The 20861-nt window shown below is 37.2% G+C and overlaps 1 protein-coding gene across 1 annotated transcript; it reads right to left on the reverse strand.

Moving 5' to 3' along the window:
* Positions 1-2370: 2370 nt before the first annotated feature.
* Positions 2371-18830, reverse strand: IL13RA2 (interleukin 13 receptor subunit alpha 2). Its single transcript, XM_008063019.2, has 9 exons — positions 18702-18830; positions 15864-16015; positions 14770-14923; positions 13514-13634; positions 9745-9929; positions 8766-8911; positions 7212-7353; positions 3195-3310; positions 2371-2443 (listed from the first exon to the last, which is right to left on the reverse strand). The coding sequence occupies exons 1-9, from the start codon at positions 18793-18795 to the stop codon at positions 2393-2395; spliced, it is 1161 nt and encodes a 386-aa protein (XP_008061210.1). The 5' UTR covers positions 18796-18830; the 3' UTR covers positions 2371-2392.
* Positions 18831-20861: the final 2031 nt, after the last annotated feature.

Below are 20861 nucleotides of genomic sequence, written 5' to 3' on the forward strand. Positions count from 1 at the left end.
ACACTCAGTAAGTGTCGCTTCTCTCCCCTTCAAGCAGATGATTATCTCACTCAGGATGGATAGCTATATATTTACACTAGCACAGTATCTGGTATATGTTATGTGTGCAATAAATGTTAAACTAGATTGAAACACAGATGAATGAATGGAATGATATGTGGTCAAAGTAATTTTTAAAGTTTCAATCACTGATTTATCAATACAAAAATATGTTCATGTTTTGGTGGTACAGCTTGACTAATCAGAACTGAGGCTATCAAAAGTGGCTATGCCATAAGCAGAGCATGGTGAAAAATGAAATACGGGGTTTCTTCTTCAAAAATTATTAAGAAATTCAAGATGGCAACAGAAAATCATTAAATTCATGAAGCTATCTTTGCTCCCTTCAGCTCTTGAGTAGAATCCTGAGGAACTTCTACTGTGATGGGTGTTATTCCTTAGTCCCTGAATTTTGGAAGGTCCTAGTAGAGTGGGCTCAAAGTGAGGAGCAGGGGCAGCACCAGGTGGCAGAAGACAGATGGACAAGAGGGGGCCATAATTTAAGGCACTGTCTGTCTGTGTACCAAGTATTTGGAAATTTCAATACCTTAAAATTCTATTATAATGCAAAAAGAAAAAAACATGAATGTTTAAAAAATTCCATTTCAGTTGGGCACGAAGGTGGGTGCCTGTAGTCCCAATTTCTCAGGAGACTGAGACAAGAGGATCTCTTCAGCTCAGAAGTTTGAATCCAGACTGGGCAACATAGCGAGACCCCATCTCTAAAAAAATAATAGTAAACTTGGGGTCACATTATTCTAAGGTTGATACACAAATAGCAGGTCAAGAGTATCAGGGACCCTTGTGTAAGGTCAAACTCTATCAAGATTTGGTGCCACCTGATTCTCATATCCAACTTGCTGGGGCAACTCTGATTGAGGATTCCTGATTTATGGTAGCAATTCTAAAAATCATTTGATTAGTAATCTGGTTGTGTATGCTCCTAACAGGAGAATTGGAATATTATGTCTCCAAGACCCATGCAGCCTCCCAGGATGCGGTTGCCTGCCATTTCCCTGCCTCACTTTGACCTCTCTCCTCCATATTTTTCCTGCCTCCCAAATATCCGTCAACACACTAAGAACAATTTCAGCAAGCTCTGGTTTGACAGCAATTGTCAATCATATTGCATCTTAATTTATATTACTGCAGGAGTTTCAATGTTTAACAAGAACAGATCTACTTAGGGAAACAGAAATACATCCTATCATTGATTACAAGTGATGTAAAAGATGGTATTCTGGTTTACACCCATTTTTTAGTTCTTTTTCCTCTTTTAAAGATGACCAAAGGCAATGATAGTCACAGCTGTAGTTACCCTTCCCATGAGTTTACCTCTCCATTATCTTTTAGTATTTTATTCTAAAATGCTGCTACAAATCAGTGCTTTTTAAATTGAATGTGCAAATGAATCACCTGGGAATATTGTCAAAATGCAGATTGCTGAGTAGAACTGGGTTGGAGCATTTTTCAATAAGTTCCTAGGTGATACACTCTGCTATGAATAGTATTTAGAAATTAGTCCAAACTAAAACTTGGCTCTTAACTGTAATCCACAATCTTGGTTGTATTCCATTATTCCCTGAGCTTTAAAGCAATTATCTACACCTAAGTCATCACATTCTCTGAAGGTTGGTTTCTTTCAGAAAATTTTTCACTAATCTCAGAAGTTTGAGCCTTTTAATCTTTGAGCCAAAATAATAATCATCATACCATCAGAAAGGAGAAAATGCTGACTACTCACTAACATTGGAAACTCCCAAGCTTTTACTGTGCAGTTTGTGACTTCTAAATCTTTCAAATATGATCTCTAGTCATTTTATCATTTTCAGCCTTTTTAAGTATTATATTTTTCTCACTTTTTTCTTTCATGAAATGTGAAACATACTTTTAGGCCTGGAAATGTATTTAAAACTTCTTGCTTCCTAAGAATTCTTTTCACAGGTTACTTTCAAAGCAAAGCAATCTTATTCATGGTGAATACATTCATGGTGAGTTCAATCTAAAACAAACAACAAAAGAACTAGAACGTCATCTTCCAAGATTTGGTAATATCTCCATGGCTTAGTGCAAGTTGTAAAATCACATTTTTTATTAATACATCATTGAATAAAACCTGACCCACATTCCTTGACTTCTCTAGGTGCAGCACTCTCACCATGAATTTATGAGGAAAAAAAACCCTACTAATAGAATTTAGTAAACTTAGTACTAACTGAGAATTTGAGTACTCTAAAGCCTATGTAAATGCAACAACGCTTCACAATAAGCATTCAACATTCAATAGCTGAAGAAAAAATACAGTTTAATGAGACTCATTTGACATTTGGCAATATGACTGGAAATTGGTGCATCAACAGAGTGTCTCTTGATGAGAAAAAACTTCCTTTTTTGTGTGACAAATCTGAAATTTAGAAACAGCTGTTATTAACAAATTATCATTAATAACACCAAACATTTCACTGAGGATTCATAACTCAGAGGAATAAGCAAAAAAAGCATTCAGCAAAGCACTGTATACACATTCACATTTCTATCTTGAAAAGACATGGTATTAAAATATTTTTCTCCAAGAAACAACTCTTCTTTAAAGCACACCAACCCATAGTGACACCACCCCCCCCATCTTCTGGAATTTTGTAACATTAGATGTACAACACAAATGGCAATCATCTAGAATTGTCTTGCAGGCTATATTTTTTGTGTGGATCCTATCTCCTGCAACTAGATTATGAGCTCCAATGACAGGCACCATGTTTTAGAATTTGTATGTGTTCTTGTGCCTGTGACATGCTGGTAATATGTTTCAGTCTGTGACCATTTTTAAGTCACTCTTCCCTTTCTCCCGATTCTGCTTTTGTCTTGTAACTCTTTCTTTATACTGTTCTATAATCCAGAGGCAAATAGTAGTTCTGACTCTGAAGTATTATTTTTCTACTTTGACAAAAGTAAATCTGCACCAAAATGTAGTCTTGTAGGGTTAATATTTTAAATTATTGTAGCTTCTGAAGTTATCATCATAATCCATACAGAATCAATTGTATACCCACAGTGAGCAGGCAAAATTATAAAATGTAGACCCGTCGGTTATAAGTGCAGAACATTTTTTGTCATCTACTGTCTCAGACTAAACATCATAATGTTATACAACTTACCATTTTCAGCGAAGTTTTTGGACAATAGTAAACCAGATAACTCATTAACAAAGAAATTAATGAGACAGAAACAAATGGTACCAAGAATGATAGCAAAATTTTTGTCTGTCTGTCACCTAGAATTAAAAATCACAAAAAGGGAAAGTGTTAGAAGTTTATAACAGTTTTTGAAAGAAATTAGTTTATAAATAAACTCCTATTACATGGTGAAGAACTGAGTTAAACTTGCAACCTCTGCCATATTTGCCAGTGCATAGATACCACAGTTGTGTTTGAGCATAGCATTCCTTTCATTTGTGTGGTTTTTACATAGAACAACTACTTTACTATGACATCTCTTAATCTAACTCAGAAAAATAACGTCCCAAAGCACAATTCTTATTTCCTGATATGATTTTTTAAAATTTGCCACTCATTTAAGAATGGCAAAATATTAGCCAAGTGATTAAACAAACATGATCTATATATCCCTTAACTCTTAATAAGCCACATGTTTACTTCACATCATATGATGCTATAGTGAGCAAGAGTTGGTCTTCAGTGAAAATCTCTGTGTGAGTAATGGAGCTAGTCTTTTAAGGTCATCTTTTTAAAATTGTCTCATATTTTAAAAACTAAAAGGAGTTATATGGTTTTTCTTTTCTTTTTTGTTATTTTAGGAATGAAGTTTTAATGATTCCTCTGCATAGCAAGAAATGAGCAGTCACTACCCAAACTTTAAGAGTAGGCAGAATTTGTTCTTCCCAAACAAGTATCCCTCACTTGTTCTGGAATACAATAAAACATCTTGAATCTTAGCCCCAGACCTACAAACTTCCCTCGATCCTATCTTTTTCTTTGTCCCACTACCTTACAATCTTGTTTTCTACTAGTAAATAACTAGTCAAATTCTTATTCTCAGATAAGATTTGAAAGGATATAATCCAGAAAAATGGCTGATACAAGTTTTCTGGTATGCAAAATTAACAGTGGGAAAGCAAGAAGCTCCTTTTCAGAAGTTCTACTTGCTTTCCCTACATAGTCAATCCTGAAGAGAATATATTTTTATTTCCAAAAACATTACTGTCCTTGTTTTTGTAACTTGAAACACCCAATAAGAAATGTCCTAAAGAGATAAAACTACATGCAACTCAATACATTCATTCCTAATCAAATCAAATTAATTAGTTTCTAATCTCAAAGTCATTCAGGCAAAAGAAAGGCATCGGTGCAAAAGAAAGCTTAGTCATCTCTATCATTGATAAGACTGCATGTAAAACACATACAAGAACATATATTTTGAGAAGGTAACTAAAAATTCACCATGTCTGCTTTAGACAATGCATTGTCTAATGACAAAATGTAATTCAGGATATAATTTTATGAGTCTCCAGATTCTATATAGTAGTGACAAAAATGAAAAATATAAAACCAGTAAGTGTTCCTTCTGATCCCATATATCTGTCCTGTTTTTTCTCCATAATCCTTAGTGAGGAAAAAACCCCAGAATTATCTTTTAGGAGGGTAGGCCCATTGTAGTACACTTGGAATGTATTCCTCCAAATCACAGTCAACCAAATTGTTATCTGGAAGTTTTGAGAAGCTTATGTCACAATTTGCGGAAGAAACATCTCAGGTTGTGGCAAACAGGTGACTTGTTCTTCCACCAATGACAATGCACCAGCCACACCGCACTGACTGTTCAGCAGTTTGACCAAAAGCAGCATGATCCCTGTGCCACACTCTCCCTATTCACCAGATCTTGCCCCAGTGACTTGTTTTCTGTTTCCCCTGATGAAAAATGTCCTCAAAGGGAAATGTTTTGCCAGTGTGGAAGAGCTGAAACAAAAGACAGCAGAAGCACTAAAAGACTACAAAATTGACAAATTCAAAAACTGTTTTGAGCCGTGGAAAAAGCATCTGGATAGGTGTATTGCGTCAAATGGAGAGTACTTTACAGGTTACTGAGGTTTAAACATGCAAGAATAAATACACAAATTTTTATAAATAAATTCTGGGTTTTGGGGGGTCCCCCCTCGTATATTTGGCTTTTGTTTATTGCCTATCTCTACCCAATTTGATAATAAAATGTATGTCCAGTGAGACTAGGAATATCTTTGCTGTTGTGTCCCCAATGTCTGAAGAGTCTGAAACATAGTTGTTACTTAATAAATATTTGATTAATGAAAGGGAACAATAATAATTTAACAGAGAATCTCCATTTCAACTTTTGAGAAATGATCTTAAGACATTTTCTCTCCTTGGCTACACTTTAAAGATGGTTTTCCTTCTTAATCTAATTGTATACTTGCTTGAAAAATTCCAAAGGCTGTTTCAAAGACCAACCTTGGAATAACATTGTGAAGACCCTATAGCAGTATTCTTATGGCAATTCATCTACAACCTGGCAACAACTGGACAGTATCAATCAGCTCTCCAGATGGACAACAATTTAAGATAACCATTGAAACAAGACCAGCTCCCTGTGGCATTCCCAGATACCCCCTCATTCTATTCTTTCCCTTTAAAATCCCCTAACCTCAGCCTAAATTTTTTTTTTTTTTTTTTTTTTTTTTAGTTGGAGTTTCACTCTGTCGCCCAGACTGGAGTGCAGTGGCCGCTCCCGGTCACCACAGCCTCGACCTGCTGGGCTCCAGCGATCCTTCCGCCTCAGCCTTCCGAGTAGCCTATCACGTCCGGCTGATTTTTTGATTTATTGTAGAGATGAGGTCTCGCTGCCCAGGCGAGTCTCAAACCCGCGGGCTCAGGCAATCCACTCACCTCAGCCTCCCAAAGGCGCGAGATTACAGGCTGAGCCACCGAGCTTGGCTAGCCTAAAATTTTGAAAATTTTTTTTACTTTTTTTTTTGTGGCATGAGTCTAACCATTTCTTCATCTGGCAGCTTTTGGAATAGAATCACCTTCTTTTCCACTAAATATCGTGCTTTATTTCGGCCTGCAAGCAACAAGTAGCAGAATTTGCCATTGGCAATAACACCACTATATTCATAGGGAGATAATAGAGATTTATTTATAGTAGAACAACATGACAGGAGTTGAATGATCAATAGATATGCCAGTAACTGTCTGTATCTACACCAGTATATGTATTTATAGCTGGGATTATATTTATACCTGAAAGAACAATGCTGAGTTGATTTCTTTCCATTTTAAACAATTATTAGCAATTTCTATTTTTTTTTTTTTAGAAAGTAGGATTTATTGAGAGGACAGAAAAGCTCCCATGGCGAGAGGGGACCCGAGAAGTTGCCCACTTTCTACTCTTAAAGCTAGTATATTGTGAAACACAACCTTATATTACCTTACTTTCTAGGCTTTTAAGTTTATATGGCTATGTAATTGAAACATCTCTTATCATAAGTCACTTTAAATCACTGTTGGAAGTAATGGAATATGCATTTTACTAATCATGATATCTTAATTAGGAAAATATTCCCTAGGCCTAGTACTAGACACTCAGAGACAAGTGCCTGCTGACCTATACTTGCCTTAAGATTTCTGTTCTCATTATAATACTGTAAGAAAGGGATTGGCAGTAGTGGGAAACTGTCGGGGGAGGGGGTGGGATTGGCAGTTGAGGGAAACTGCCAGGAGAGGGAGGGGCATACCTCATCAACAAAGGTACCTGCATAATCAATGTTTGTATACCTAACCCTGAATTGTACCTCATATTTTTATAATACATAAAAGATTTCTGTTCTCTTGAAAACTAAAAACTTAAGAAAATATTGATTGAAATAGGCTTCTGTCCTCTCCCCAAAAGAACTAGAATATTATTTCTACTTGCTACCAGAAAATCAAGAATGTTGATAATAGAAGTATTGAGGACTTTTAGTCCTAAATGAATATCAGACTTTTAATAAATCTATGGTTCAACTGAAGTGCTTGCTGGTTTATCACCTGTTTATAGACTATATACAAGAGACTTTGATTTCCAGAATTACAAAATACACTGAAAGCAAATTAACTTTACTAGCAAATAGTTCATTATTTAGTTACTATCCTTTTAACTCATACCTTCCAAACATTGTTTATCACTCCACTCACTCCAAACTCCATCATCTGAGCAATAAATATTCACTTTGCTTCTTACTAAGAAGCATAATTGTTGGCTTTTATTTCTCATGATGTGTATTATTTCAGGTTCAACTGTGGTAGTCTGAAAGCCAAGGAAAAAATAAGATGCCATTATTTGTTCTAATTGCAGCTAGACAGATTCCATAACTGTCATTTTTAAAGTGGGTTTTGTTACATAAGATGCATGTATCAAAAGACCAGAAAGGCATAATTCCAGCAATGGTTATCTCTCTCAATGGTGGGATTTTTTTAAGTCATTTTTCTTCCCTTCCTAGTCTATATTTTCATATTTTTCTATAGTGATAATAAATTACTTGCAGTAAAGGGCAGCATGTGTGAGAGGACCAAATTCCTAGGTAGCCATGGCATTTATAACACCTAGTGTTTGGACTAGTGTCAAATTTCTCAGATTCCATAAAAAACATATGCTACATGTACTGAATTAACCAAAAGACAGAGTCATCGTGTGAATGTTGTTTCTATGGATACTATAGGGTTCATATATGCAAGGCTTTTTTTTTTCCCTTATGCATATTTTGGTTTATCTCTATAAGACCTGTGTAAAAGTGCTCAGTGCTTGGCATGAAACTACTGATTCAGATATGAGAATATCACAAAGCTGGGTGATCTCAGAGAAAATAAATCACTGAAGCAATTACTTCAATTTCGCATTTCAAAGAGCTGAAGAATTTTTCTCATCCAAAATAATAGTTTTTCTTTCATTGTAACTTATATTGGGAACTAGTATAATGTAGCATAGACTTAAGTTGACTGGAAATCAGATCTGAATTCTAGTTCTAGTTGTGTGATTTCATTTTTAAGTCAATTTACCTACCTGGGACCTGTAAGTCAATTCAATAGCCAATTTTCTCATCTACATATGAAATGAATTGATTAGAACCAGAGCTCTCCAACTTGTGTCTATCACTCTCTAAACTGAAAACCAATGAATACAATTAATTTATTTAATTTAACAATATGGGGTTAAAGCCATCACCACACTGTTGGTGCTGGTGGGGGAAGGTAATTAGTCTTACAACCATGGCCTACTTCCCCAGTTAGCCCTTCTTTCCTGGTACAAGAAACTCTCTTGTAGCCTTGCTATACTCTAATTTTGATCTGATGGCTGTTCCTCAAGAAGTGGTCTTTGTGTTTGTAAAATTTTTAAATTTTGTTTTGTTTTTACCTGAGGCCTCTCCACAATCCATTTGAGACCCTCAGCAACTTTAATGATATAAAATTGAAAACAAGTGACTAGATTATCTCTAAGGTCCTTGGTAGTTTCAAAATTGGTATAATTGAGTATACTTTCAGACTGTAAGCACCTTTCTCTTGTTCATTCGATTATTTGTCTTTCTGGAAAGTAAACCAAGATACATAATACATATAATGTTCTAGTCCTCATGTGGATACAACTGATTTTGATTCTCATGCTTGCTGTTTTATTTAAAAGGCTATGTCTATGATTGTTTCAAATACATGCAATAGTCATACCACCCATTTAGTGTCATCTTCTGTGATCTCAACTTCATAAATGAGACACCGTGCTGGAATAGGTCCTCCAGGCATACTCCATTTCAAGTTAATTTCATATGAATTCATCAAAGTAAGATGGAGATAGTCTGGTGGCAAAGGCTTAACTGAAAAGCAAAAGGAAACCATTTCAACATGGAGATTGTTGAAGTTTATCAGTAGCCCTTATCCAAAGCTGGGGACATCTAGGAACAGAAGCCTCCAAAAATAAACTCAGCGACTCAATATTATTCCCTATGATGTGAATTAAAATCAAAGTTGCTTGCCAACCAAGTAAGTTCATTGAGAAACTTGGTTATTTTACAAACTCCTGTTTTGATATCACACACTGACAAATATTTAAGCCCAAGAGAAAAGTTAGGAGATCCAAATCATTACAATCACCTTTCCATTTGGTAGCATTCAAAACAACCACCACAACCAGTACTACCACTACGTTTACTAATAGCTAGCCCTCATTTAGTACTTAATGCTTTGCCAGGCATTATCCAAGGATGTTGTATAATCATCTCATTCATGTCTCACAATAAACCAGCCTACGATGTAGTCTTCTACTATCCACGTTTCACTAATAATAAAATTCATTCAGAGATGTTAAGTAACTTGCCCAAAGTTACACAACTAAAAAGTGGTAGATCCAAAATTCAAACCAAGGTCTGCCTGACTCCAGAATCTGTCACTTTCATAACTGTTAGAACTAAGAACACACATTCAGAAAATATCCAACCATTTGTCTATAGAGACCTGGGAATGCATGATCCCAGAATTACTCTATCACTAACACCTTATCAATTTATCTTCTTATCTTCCATACTTTTATATTTAATAAGCTTTGTCATACACTCTTCTGGACCTCCCTCCCTCCCTCCCTCCCTCTCTCTGTTGTAAATGGCCTGAACTAGAAACGATGAATTTGAACTTATTAGTTGGTTTACATCACCTATATTTTGAAGCTGAAAAATGAAATAGCTGGATCTGATAGGCTTGGATTCTGATGATCCATTAACACAAATATAGAAATCTTTATAGTCTGATGACTCCAAATAGGGAAACCTGCATCCAATATTTTTTCCATTAGCCTTGATGTAATGAGCACATTGTAATGCATGATCCAAGCCTTCATACCTGTAAAAAGAAGCCTTGTGATAATTATGTTTAATGATATCTTCTAGTATCATGGTGCTCCATTTTCAATTATCTTAAGATACAAATTTAAAAATATTTATTGAGTACCTGCAATATGCCAGACTCTGATAAGTGCTAGGGATACTACAGTAGGGAAAGCAAACATAGTTCATTATTTCATGGAGCTTACAGTCTGATAGAAGTCTTCACAAAATCTCAAAGGTAAGGAGTCTTACTCACGTACTTAGGTTATGTTGGCCCACCAACAAGGTCTGTGAATCACTGAATGACATTTCTATTAAGAAAACGTGGGATTGATAAAAAATAATCCTGGATGACACTGCCTTTTAAAATATTTTACTGAGGAAGTTCTTTTAAGAGAATGCAAATTTAAAATCAGGTTTAGAAAATATTGTTAAGTCCGGGCGCGGTGGCTTTGCCTGTATTTACAGCACTTTGGGAGGCTAAGGCAAGAGGACTGCCTGAGCTCAGGGGTTCAAGAGCAGTCTGGGCAACTTGGTGAGACCTCATCTCTGCAATAAATCACAAAAATTTGCCAGGCATGGTGGCATGCCCTGTAGTTCCAGCTACTTGGAAGGCTGAGGTGGAAGGATCACTGGAGTCCAGCAAGTCGAGGCTGCAATGGCTGTGAGCGTGCCACTACACTCCAGCCTGGGCAACAGAGTGAGACTCCAACTCAAAAAAAGAAAATGAACAAACAAAAACATTGTTACATTTAATGAAATGAGCAAAAATCCCCTAAGGATACATCACCCATAAAAGATAAAACTCAGGAAGGCTGACTGGGGGGAGGGAGAATAAAGAAAAGGAAACGTTGTTTGGCAAGTGAATGTTTAACTTTCCCATTCTGTCCTAAACAATAAATGTTACCATACAATTCAAAGTCAGCTTTATTCCAGTAATAAAGCTACTAGGAATTAGGGAGATTTGCCTACTGATTTCCAAAGCAAAAAACGCCTGGTTTATTTTCCTTAAGAATAGCTTGCAGTGAAAAGTGCAGTATTATCTATAAAAGCAGCCAAAATTCCTTTTGAAATGTCAGTGTAGCAGCTGATAAGGTGGTGGTACAAATAGCTGAACTCTACTAAATTAACTTTATGGCAAGTATTTTAACTTTAGGCAGAGTTTGCAAAATTGTGGTCTCTTGGTTAGTTTGCCTGATTAGAGTCTGAGAGACTTGATATATAGGTTTGACTTTATACAGATATACTTTGTGCCAATGGCCAGGCCTCATGATGCCTTTATTTTCCAATCTCTAAAATGTTCGAATTTATTTCTCCCTAGTGAAATACTGATATTCACTAAGGGAAGCATCACTATCATGAAGATGAGGATAAAGTTATAGTAATATGAACTACAATGTACAAGAGAGTCGGACAGGGACTTTGTCTTATTCATGCTTCTGTCCTTTTTTTCTAGAACAGTGCCTGGCATTTAATAGTTGCTTAATATTTATTGAATTAAGAACAAATGATTTGGGCCTTACAAGTTTACCTATCTAATTCTAGATGAGAAAAAAAAAAGACTGCCAAAGGAGAAATACTTGCCCAAGACCACCAAGTTAAATAATGCTAGAGCAGAGATCATAACCCAGTTCTCAGGATTATTAAAAGTTTATACCACTAGTGGCTCATGTCTGTAATCCCAGAACTTTAGGAGGTGGAGGCGAGAAGACTGCCTGAGCCCAGGGGTTCAAGACCAGCTTGGGCAACTTGATGAGACCTCGTCTCTACAATAAATCAAAAAATTACCCAGGCATGGTGTCATGCGCCTGTAGTTCCAGCGACTTGGAAGACTGAGGTGGAAGGACTACCTGAGTCTAGCAGGTCGAGGCTGCAGTGGCCATGAGCGAGCCACTGCACTCCAGCCTGGGTGAGAGTGAGACTCAAAAAATGAAGTTTATATCTTATCATTTATATATTATAATTTTCTAAAAAAAGATGCTATGATCATTTGGTCCCAAAAAAATCACCAATAGTAACACTTAGTCCTCTCTTGATTTATCTATTATCTAGTAAATACATAAATTCAGATATTTATCTATCAATTTTCCAATGCTATCATGATTTATTTTATTCATTTAATAAATATCTAGTGATAATCTCTTATGGACATACAGCACTTTGGAAACAGCCAAGAAAAATATAAGAAACAGTTCATGCCCACCAATCCTTTAGAGATTTGAAGAGACAAAGCACACATATATGAGAAAAATTTAAATACTGTCCAGACAATAAATAATTAAGAGCTATAAAAAGTAATAGCTCAGGTCGGGCTCAGTGGCTCAGCCTGTAATCTCAGCACTTTGGGAGGCCTAGGTGAGAGGATTGCCTGAGCCTGGGGGTCGGAGATTAACCTGGGCAATTTGGTGAGACCTCATCTCTACAATAAACCACAAAAACTAGCCGGGCGTTGTGGTGTACGTCTGTAGTTCCAGCGACTTGGAAAGCTGAGGCAAAAGGATCACCTCAGCCCGGTAGGTTGAGACTGCGGTGGCCGTGGGCATGCCACTGCACCCCAGACTAGGTGACAAAAGACTCCAACTAAAAAAAAAAAAAAGTAAGAGTTCAGGGAAAAACTGAGCAGAAGCTGACACGATAAGTAAAGGGTTAATGAAATTGAAGAACAGATGAACCTTGAAGGATGGATGAGTTGGTGAAAGAGAGAGTCAGAGAGAATTTCAGAGGGCAATGCACACAAGGGCATAAAAGGTCATAGCATGGGCAAGAAGAAAAAATGGAGAGATGGATCTAAATGGGGTGGAACATTCACACCGGTGATAGGAAAAGGTAACACTGGAAAAAAAAGTGCTACAGTGAAGCAGAAACTTGAATGACAGCCCACATCTTATCCTGGGAGCAATGAGTAGCCACCAAAGGTTTTTGAATATGAAAATGGCAACAGAGGAAGACAAACCTGGCCACAGTGTGCAGAATGAGTAGAAAGAGAAGTTAGAAGGGAAGAAATTGGAAGAAAAGAGACCATCATTTTGGAGGCAATGACAATCATCCAAGTGTAGAATGAGGGGAGCCTAATGAGAGGTCTCACAGTAGGTGGGAAGGAAAGAACAGATGTGTAACCTTACAAAGGAGTGTCAGAACATGGTGCTCTTGTTACCCTAAAACAATTAAGGAAATAGAAGAGTCAATGGCCAAATTTAAAAGACTCAAAAGAGTCAAATGGCCAAATTTAAAAGACTCAGTGACAGTTAACAAAGCTAGAGAGTCAGAAAAGGGATCCAGATTAATAGATAATGACTTTTTATAAGGCAAGAATATAAAATATGCCAAAACTTTTTAGGTTACACCTCCATCTATCTAAAAGATATGAAATTAATTCAGTACAGAAACAATAATTGCATTCCTTATATCACCCATAGAATGCCTTCCAGTATCTGCAGTCTTACTCCCATTGTGAAAACCCCAAATAAGTCATCATCATCATAAATATAACTCTGAACAAGTACAATGGATTCAATTTAGTGAAAATATAGATATTTGTATTGTACACTGATTTTGTTAGATATTTTCCTAATATAGAATTCTAGTTATAAAAATACTTACCAGTAAAACAAGTTGTAATTGGTATCAAAATGCACACCCATGCCAGGTTTCCAAGAACAGATTAAATATTGCCAATTGTAATATACACAATCCATATCTTGAATTTTAGTTTCCAGATTTCCTAAAGAATGAATCAACTGTGAATGCTTGAAAGGCATGGTGATATATCATTTGTGAAACCACTAAGCAATGTTATTTCATTTTCTATGATCTCTCCAGTTTATTTAGCAAACAACATAATCAGGTTTATTCCAGAAGAAAGTTACTGGAAAACACTTCACTGTAAGTGGGACGTGCAAAATAAAAAAAATCATTTGAAGACTCATTTATTGATAATAGTGTAAGCATATGCAAAAGTTCAAAATTAATTATTGTTTGGTTTTTTAGTTGCAGTCTCACTCCATCACGCAGACTGGAGTGCAGTGGAATGCTATGGCCACCCCAGCGTCAACCTTCTGGGCTCTGACCATCCTTCCATCTCAGCCTTCCAAGTAGCCGGAACTACAGGCGCATGCTACCATGCCCGGCTAACTTTTTTTAATTTTTTTATTTTTTGAGTTGGAGTCTCATTCTGTCGCCCAGACTGGAGTGCAGTGGCCGCTCCCGGCCAGCGCAGCCTCGACCTGCTGCGCTCCAGCGATCCTTCCGCCTCAGCCTTCCAAGTAGCCGGAATTACAGGCATGCGCTACCATGCCCGGCTGATTTTTTGTATTTATTGTAGAGATGAGGTCTCGCTGCCCAGGCGGGTCTCGAACCCGCAGGCTCAGGCAATCCACTCACCTCAGCCTCCCAAAGGCACGGGATTACAGTCTGAGCCACCGAGCCGGCTTTTTATTTATTGTAGAGACAAAGTCTTACCATGTAGCCCCGACTGGTCTTGATCCCTCAGCCTCAGGCAATCCTCTCGCCTCGGCGCCCCAAAGTGCTGGGATTACGGGTTTGAGTCACTGCACCCAGCCAAATTGATTATTTTAAGATGCTCTGAGCACTTGAGCAAATACTCACAAATATTTACTAACTGACATAAAAACTGGAAACTCTATTAATATAGAAATATGTAGGTTTTACCAAACATATTTACTGATTTAAAGAATTCAGAAAGGCTAGTCACCAACTACAAAGAGGATTCTATTTTGCTTCACTCTGTCACAGTATCTACATTACATATGGTCTGGGTTAACATAAGAGTTAAGGAATTTATTCCCAAAGGAATTGTTCTGATAGTATTAAACATGAAAACAGAACTTTGTTTTGACCTTGTGATGATATCCAGTAAGTAGCTTCTAACCACGAACTTTGAACTTCTGATCCATTTGTGCATTGCCCTGGCAAAACTGTGTGTATTTTTGCTTCGATGCCCTTGTTAAGATCAAACCCATCTTTGTAATGTAGATTCTTAGTAATAATGGTCTGTTTGATAAAAAGATGAGACAAAGTCAAGCTGAGAAACAACGATGGTATAGTGGGTCACATTAATAAGACTATGAAGCCATTAATACCCTGGAGAGATCCAAATATCTAATACACTCCTAGTGATTATCTAATACAACGTCACACCTCTGTATGTCATATTTTTGATGAGATCATTTGAATCTTGACATCTTAATCAAAACAAAAACTTCTGGAAGGGGAAAAAGGCTCTATGGTAGTAACTTGAGCTATAACTACTTGGAATCAAATAGACAATTTTCACATACCACGTATACATCACATGGCAAATTATTTGTGACATTTTGAATATAATATGAAAACTTCAGGAAGAACATAAAGTAAAATCCTGGAGGTAAGAGGACCGAGTTGGACAGATTGTGCGCTTCTGGAGGATGAAAATCATATATTATTTGCTCTTAGATTGCTAATACCTAGCAGAGTGTCTAACACAACAAGCTGCTCAATAAATGTTTGATTTAAATCGTCCCTTGAAACTACCTAACTGAATTATGGAAGTAACAGAATGCCTTCTACAACAGAAATATCTGAATAAACGTACTTGCTGAGTATGCAAGTAGTTAATAACTCAATAAACGTCCATTGAGCACTCACTACAATACATACAAAGAACCATAACTCTACAATCCTATGTGAGGAGAATACAAGTTAAATAAGGTTTGATTCCTTCAGAAAAAAATGCTCACAGTTCAATAGCATATGTAAGACCTATATCGAAGTGCAGAAGTAACTGTAAAATATGGTAAAATGCATAAGTGCTCTTCAAGTCCATATTCCATGAAACCAAATATATTTTCCCTATACTTCCAATGTCAGTCTTAACATCCTAATTAGAAATAAGAATTTCCCTCAAAAACCACCTAACCATCACTCTGATATCACAAGTACATGCTTTACTTACCTTCCATCTTTTACTATCAGTGTTTCGATATTTTAATTCATATTCTATCGTGCATTCCTTAAAATTATCCAGAGACAGTGGAGGTTGCCATTGCAAATAGAGATAACCTAAATATCCAGGATCCACTATCTCAAAATCCTGAGGAGGATTAACTGAAACAAAATCAATAAAACATTTTTATTTTATTTCTGTATTTTATGGAAAAGATTGCTAAATCCAAATTACTTCCAAATGTCCACCAACTGATAATGAATAAACAAAATGTGGTACATTTATACAATGGAATATTATTCAGTCATGAAAAGAAGTAGCTACTGATAATGCTACAATCTGGAAAAATCTTGAGAACACTGTGCTAAGTGAAAGAAGCCAGATACAGAAGACCGCATACCAACCATGTTTCCATTTATATGAAATACCTAGAATAGGCAAATCCATAGAGACAGAGAGTAAATTAGTGAGCTGGCAGTGACTGGAAGTAAGGGCAATGCAGTTTGACTGCTCAATAGATATGAGATTTCTTTTAAGGATCATGAAAATATTCCAGGCTTTGAGACTGGTAGTAGTCGTGCAACTTTGTGAATATACTAAAAATGGGATAGTATGTTTTACACGAGTAAGTTTTATGTAAATTATAGCTTAACAAAGCTGTTAAAGACCTAAATTAGGCCGGGCATGATGGCTCATGCCTATAATCCCAACACTTTGGAAGGCCAAGGTGAGAGAATTGCCTAAGCCCAGAAGTTCAAGACCAGCCTGGACAACATTGTGAGACTTTGTCTGTACAAAAACTTAGCCAGGAGTGGAGGTGTGCACCTGTGGTCCCAGCTACTTAGAAAGCTGAAGCAGAAGGATCACATGAGACCAGCAAGTTGAGGCTGCGTTAGCCATGATCGTGCTACTGCACTCTAGCCTGGGTGACAGAGTGAAAAAAAAATCTAGATTAAGACTATATGGCTGTTCCTTCTTTGCGAAATCACATATACAAAATGTGACTTTATCTCACTAGGTATGAATTTTTCATAGAAACAAGAAATTCAACATGGCATTGTCTCTGTGATATATCTATCAGAATTTGGTCTAGGATGGGAACATAAAATGTAATATAATTACATAATTCTCTCTAACAGCAAGAATAATCAATACTAACTCAGTGTTTACTATATGCATATAACATTGTGGCAGACAAAAACAGGGATTGAAAATATAAAATATGGCTACTGTGGATAAGTGCGTTAAGAATTTGGAGAACAGGCAGATCTTGTTGATCTGTTCTGGTTAACTGAACCCTCTAGTTAACAAAGGCTCAGAACTATCACCAGAGTATGGTAAACCAGGGCCATTCTTTGGAAAGACTCAAGAAAAAGTGGCAGGCAGCTGAATGACACTGGAAGGGGCACAGTGGGAGGCAATGGTTCCATCTGGTGATTTAAAAAGCAGCAGAAACAAGCCTAGCTCAGTGGTTCATGTCTGTAGTACCAGCACTTTGGCAGACTGAGGCCAAAGGACTGTCTGGGTCCAGGGGTTCGAGACCAGCCTGAGCACTTGATGAGACCTCATCTCTACTATAAATCAAAAAATTAGCCGAGCATGGGGGCCTACACCTGTAATTTCAGTTACTTGGAAAGCTGAGACAGAAGGCTGCAGTGGCTGTGGGCATACCACTGCACTGCAGTCTGGGTGACAGCGAGACTCAGAGTCAATTTTTTAAAAAAAATCAACAACAACAAATTATATATATTACATATATATTTATGCACAGTCAATAATTCTGCAAACGTTCCTACTAGCAAATCTAGTAGTACTATAGTTTTGCCCTCATGCTGCCTTTTGCTAATAATTTTCTCTCATTTCTGCCACATTGTTCGTTTATAATACTTGATAATACTTACTTAATGAGTTGAGAAAAAGGACCCACAGAAAAGAAACTGAGGCACAAATTATTTGACCCGGAATTCCCCTCCTCATGTACTTATAAAAAAAGGTCTCTATTGAGGATGAAATGACAAATCTATTGTTTCAATTCTTAAGGTTAGAATCTTTGTCAAATGGATTGTTCTAATTACCATCTTCAAGAAAAAGTTCATCAGGCATTATTTAATAATTTTATAATTATTTTTAAATACTACTTTACATTTCTGTACATTTTTTTTCCTATGTATCTAATTGTCATAAAAGTTAAGGACAGCAATTTGAAAAACGTTCCAGTTTAGTTAGGTACCAGGAAATGAGGCTTCAAATATTTAACCTGTTTGTTTAAAAAGACTATACAAAAAGTTATGGAAAGTGTCTTTTTTTTTTTTTTTTTTGAGTCAGAGTCTCACTCTGTCACCCAGGCTGGAGGACAGTGGCATGCTCACAGCCACCACAGCCTCAACCTGCTGGGCTCAGGTGATCCTTCCGCCTCAGCCTTCCAAGTAGCTGGAGCTGCAGGCACGTGCCACCATGCCTGGTTAATTTTTCTTGATTTATTGTAGAGATGAGGTCTTGCCAAATTGCCCAGGCTGGTCTCAAACCTGTGGGCTCAGGCAATCCTCTCACCTTGGCCTCCCAAAGTGCTGGGATTATAGGCATGAGCCACCATGCCTGGCCTGAAAGTGTCTTTTAATTAGGTTTTTATTCCTCAAAATGTTTGTCATCATCAGTTACCTTGTTCTTGAAGCTAACTAGTAAGAATGTATCTTTTATGCATGGATTTCCTAAAACATTTCCAATAACAATCCATCTACTAGTTAACCACTTCCACTAGGTAGGCTGAAAAGACAGTTAATTTTCCATTAAAATGTATTTAATTTTAATTTCCCTAATTTAAAAACTACCGCATTAAAATCCATTTACCTGTTATCTCAGTGTCTGAAGACAAAGTATAGCCAAATACCGTGCTTATAAGAAAGGTACATAGGCATGTGATATCCAAACAAGTAACAGCCATTTCTCCAAGATGCAATACCTTGATATTTTTTCTCTAAGAAGGAAAAATATAACATTTCAACTTTATTTTACATCAAATAATCAAAGTAAATGCGATTTAAAATACTTTTAGGAGTTTTCTATGTGCTTTCTACCAATGAATGGGAAAAACTGTGCTCCCTTGGTGCGGGATTACAGGCTGAGCCACCGAGCCCGGCTCTCATCCTTCTTCTAAGAGTAAAAACAAAGCAAAACAAAAACCCCTGTAACTCCTCCACGCACACTTTCTATATACTGTGAACCAGTTACAATGACTTCAAATAGCCTTCATCCTGCAGACTGAGTCAGACCCACCAGAGTGTTCTTATTGGTGGACAGGGAAGTTATGAAATCATTACTGTCCATAGCAATCTTCTCCCCCTAACAACGGAGAAAACACACTAACAAATACTCTTTCTGATTTTTAAAAAAATGTATTTGAAAGTTATCTAATCATTGAGAAATCTCAGAACCAAAACTTCACATAGCTCAGAATTGGGTGCAATTTCTTCATAAATATTAAATCATCTTCTGTCATCACTGTTCCACTTTTCCCTGTTTCATGTCTTAGTAAATGGCATCACTGTCCTCCCAACTGCCCAAACCAGAAGCTTTAACTCCTCCCTCTCCCATTTAATTTTTCCATTATCTCTACCACTTCCTAAATTGAGTAACTTATCATCAGATATCTCTTTAGTCAGTCTTTTCTGCCTCAGATCCATTTTCCACACCACATATAGCAAGGGTGACTTTTCTGAAGGGCAAATCTGAACCTCTCATCTCTTTTAAAACTATAACAGCATTTCACAACTACAGAATACAATTTAATTATCTTCTTATTCTTAAGGAATATTGGTTTTATGATCAAAATTAAAAGATTCGTGCCTTCGCATACCTACTCAATCAAAAAATACTTTTAAAGAAAAATCATTACTCCCATTTTCTCACACTTCTTTGAATCTATATTTTGGAACCAACAATTTCACAGAAAGTTGAGGATTAAAGGTCACTTATTCCAACATCGAGGGACTGCTTTTGTCTCCCGTATAGATTAATTCAGCAGGACAGACCCTTTCTCCCCACCCCACCCTCTTCATCCTACCTGGTCCATCTGTAATATTCTAATGTTGGTAAGCTTCTGTTATTACTTAATAGAATCTTGAAATCAAACTGTTAGAGCCAGAACACATATGTCAGAGGCAATGTTAATCAAATCCTCCTTTATATATTCGGAAGTAAAACTCAGACTTGCTCAATGTTACACAGCAAGTTAGTAACAGAGCTGGAAGTAGAACAGAGATCTCATGATTCCCAGTCCCATGCACTTCCACCCTATTCAGCTGGGTCTCTTGTACTTGACTCAGGATTATGAAAGCGTTTTCTCTGGTATCCCAGTGTTTAAGTTTTTCTTCAATTAGGTAATCAGGATGAATCAACACAGTGCTATTTTTTAAATTCCATGCCTCATAAAATTAGAAGAAATTGCCATTTCTCTTGCTGAGGTCGTTTCTCCTCAATTCCTCCTTCTCTGCTTGCCAGCCTGTGGCTGCCCACTGACACATGTGTAAGTAATAGGTAGCTTTAGTCACCAGAAGATTATAGATCTTCCACAGATGTACTCTCATAGATTAAGATGAACACACTGGTTACTGGTGGGCTTAAGGCAATAGATCTGACACAAAGAAATTCTTCCACATGCCTGTAAGGAGTAAGGCAATTGGACTTTATTTAAAATGTTCTCAGAGAAGCCTGGCTCAGTGGCTCAGCCTATAATCCAGAGCCTTTGGGAGGCTGAGGTGAGTGGATTGCCTGAGCCCACGGATTCGAGACCCGCCTGGGCAACTTGGCGAGACCTCATCTCTACAATAAATCAAAAAATCAGCCGGGCGTGGTAGCGCATGCCTGTAATTCTGGCTACTTGGAAGGCTGAGGCGGAAGAATCGCCGGAGCCCAGCAGGTCGAGGCTGCGGTGGCTGGGAGCGGCCACTGCACTACAGTCTAGGCGACGGAGTGAAACTCCAACCCCCCCCCAATAAAATGTTCTCAGAG

Source organism: Carlito syrichta, unplaced genomic scaffold, assembly GCF_000164805.1.
Source record: "Carlito syrichta isolate Samal-C Ts95f unplaced genomic scaffold, Tarsius_syrichta-2.0.1 Scaffold306442, whole genome shotgun sequence".
In the NCBI taxonomy this organism is placed as follows: Eukaryota; Metazoa; Chordata; class Mammalia; order Primates; family Tarsiidae; genus Carlito; species Carlito syrichta.

Bases quoted from the DNA above. Each gene is read 5' to 3' on its own strand.
- IL13RA2 (XM_008063019.2), bottom strand. From the start codon at position 18,795: ATGGCTGTTACTTGTTTGGATATCACATGCCTATGTACCTTTCTTATA. The intron at 14,924-15,863 runs GTAAGTAAAGCA...TTTATCAAACAG, and splicing joins CTGATAGTAAAAGATGGAAG to ACCATTATTACTAAGAATCT. The intron at 13,635-14,769 runs GTCAAAACAAAG...TTCATTCTTTAG, and splicing joins TTACTGGATATCATCACAAG to GAAATCTGGAAACTAAAATT.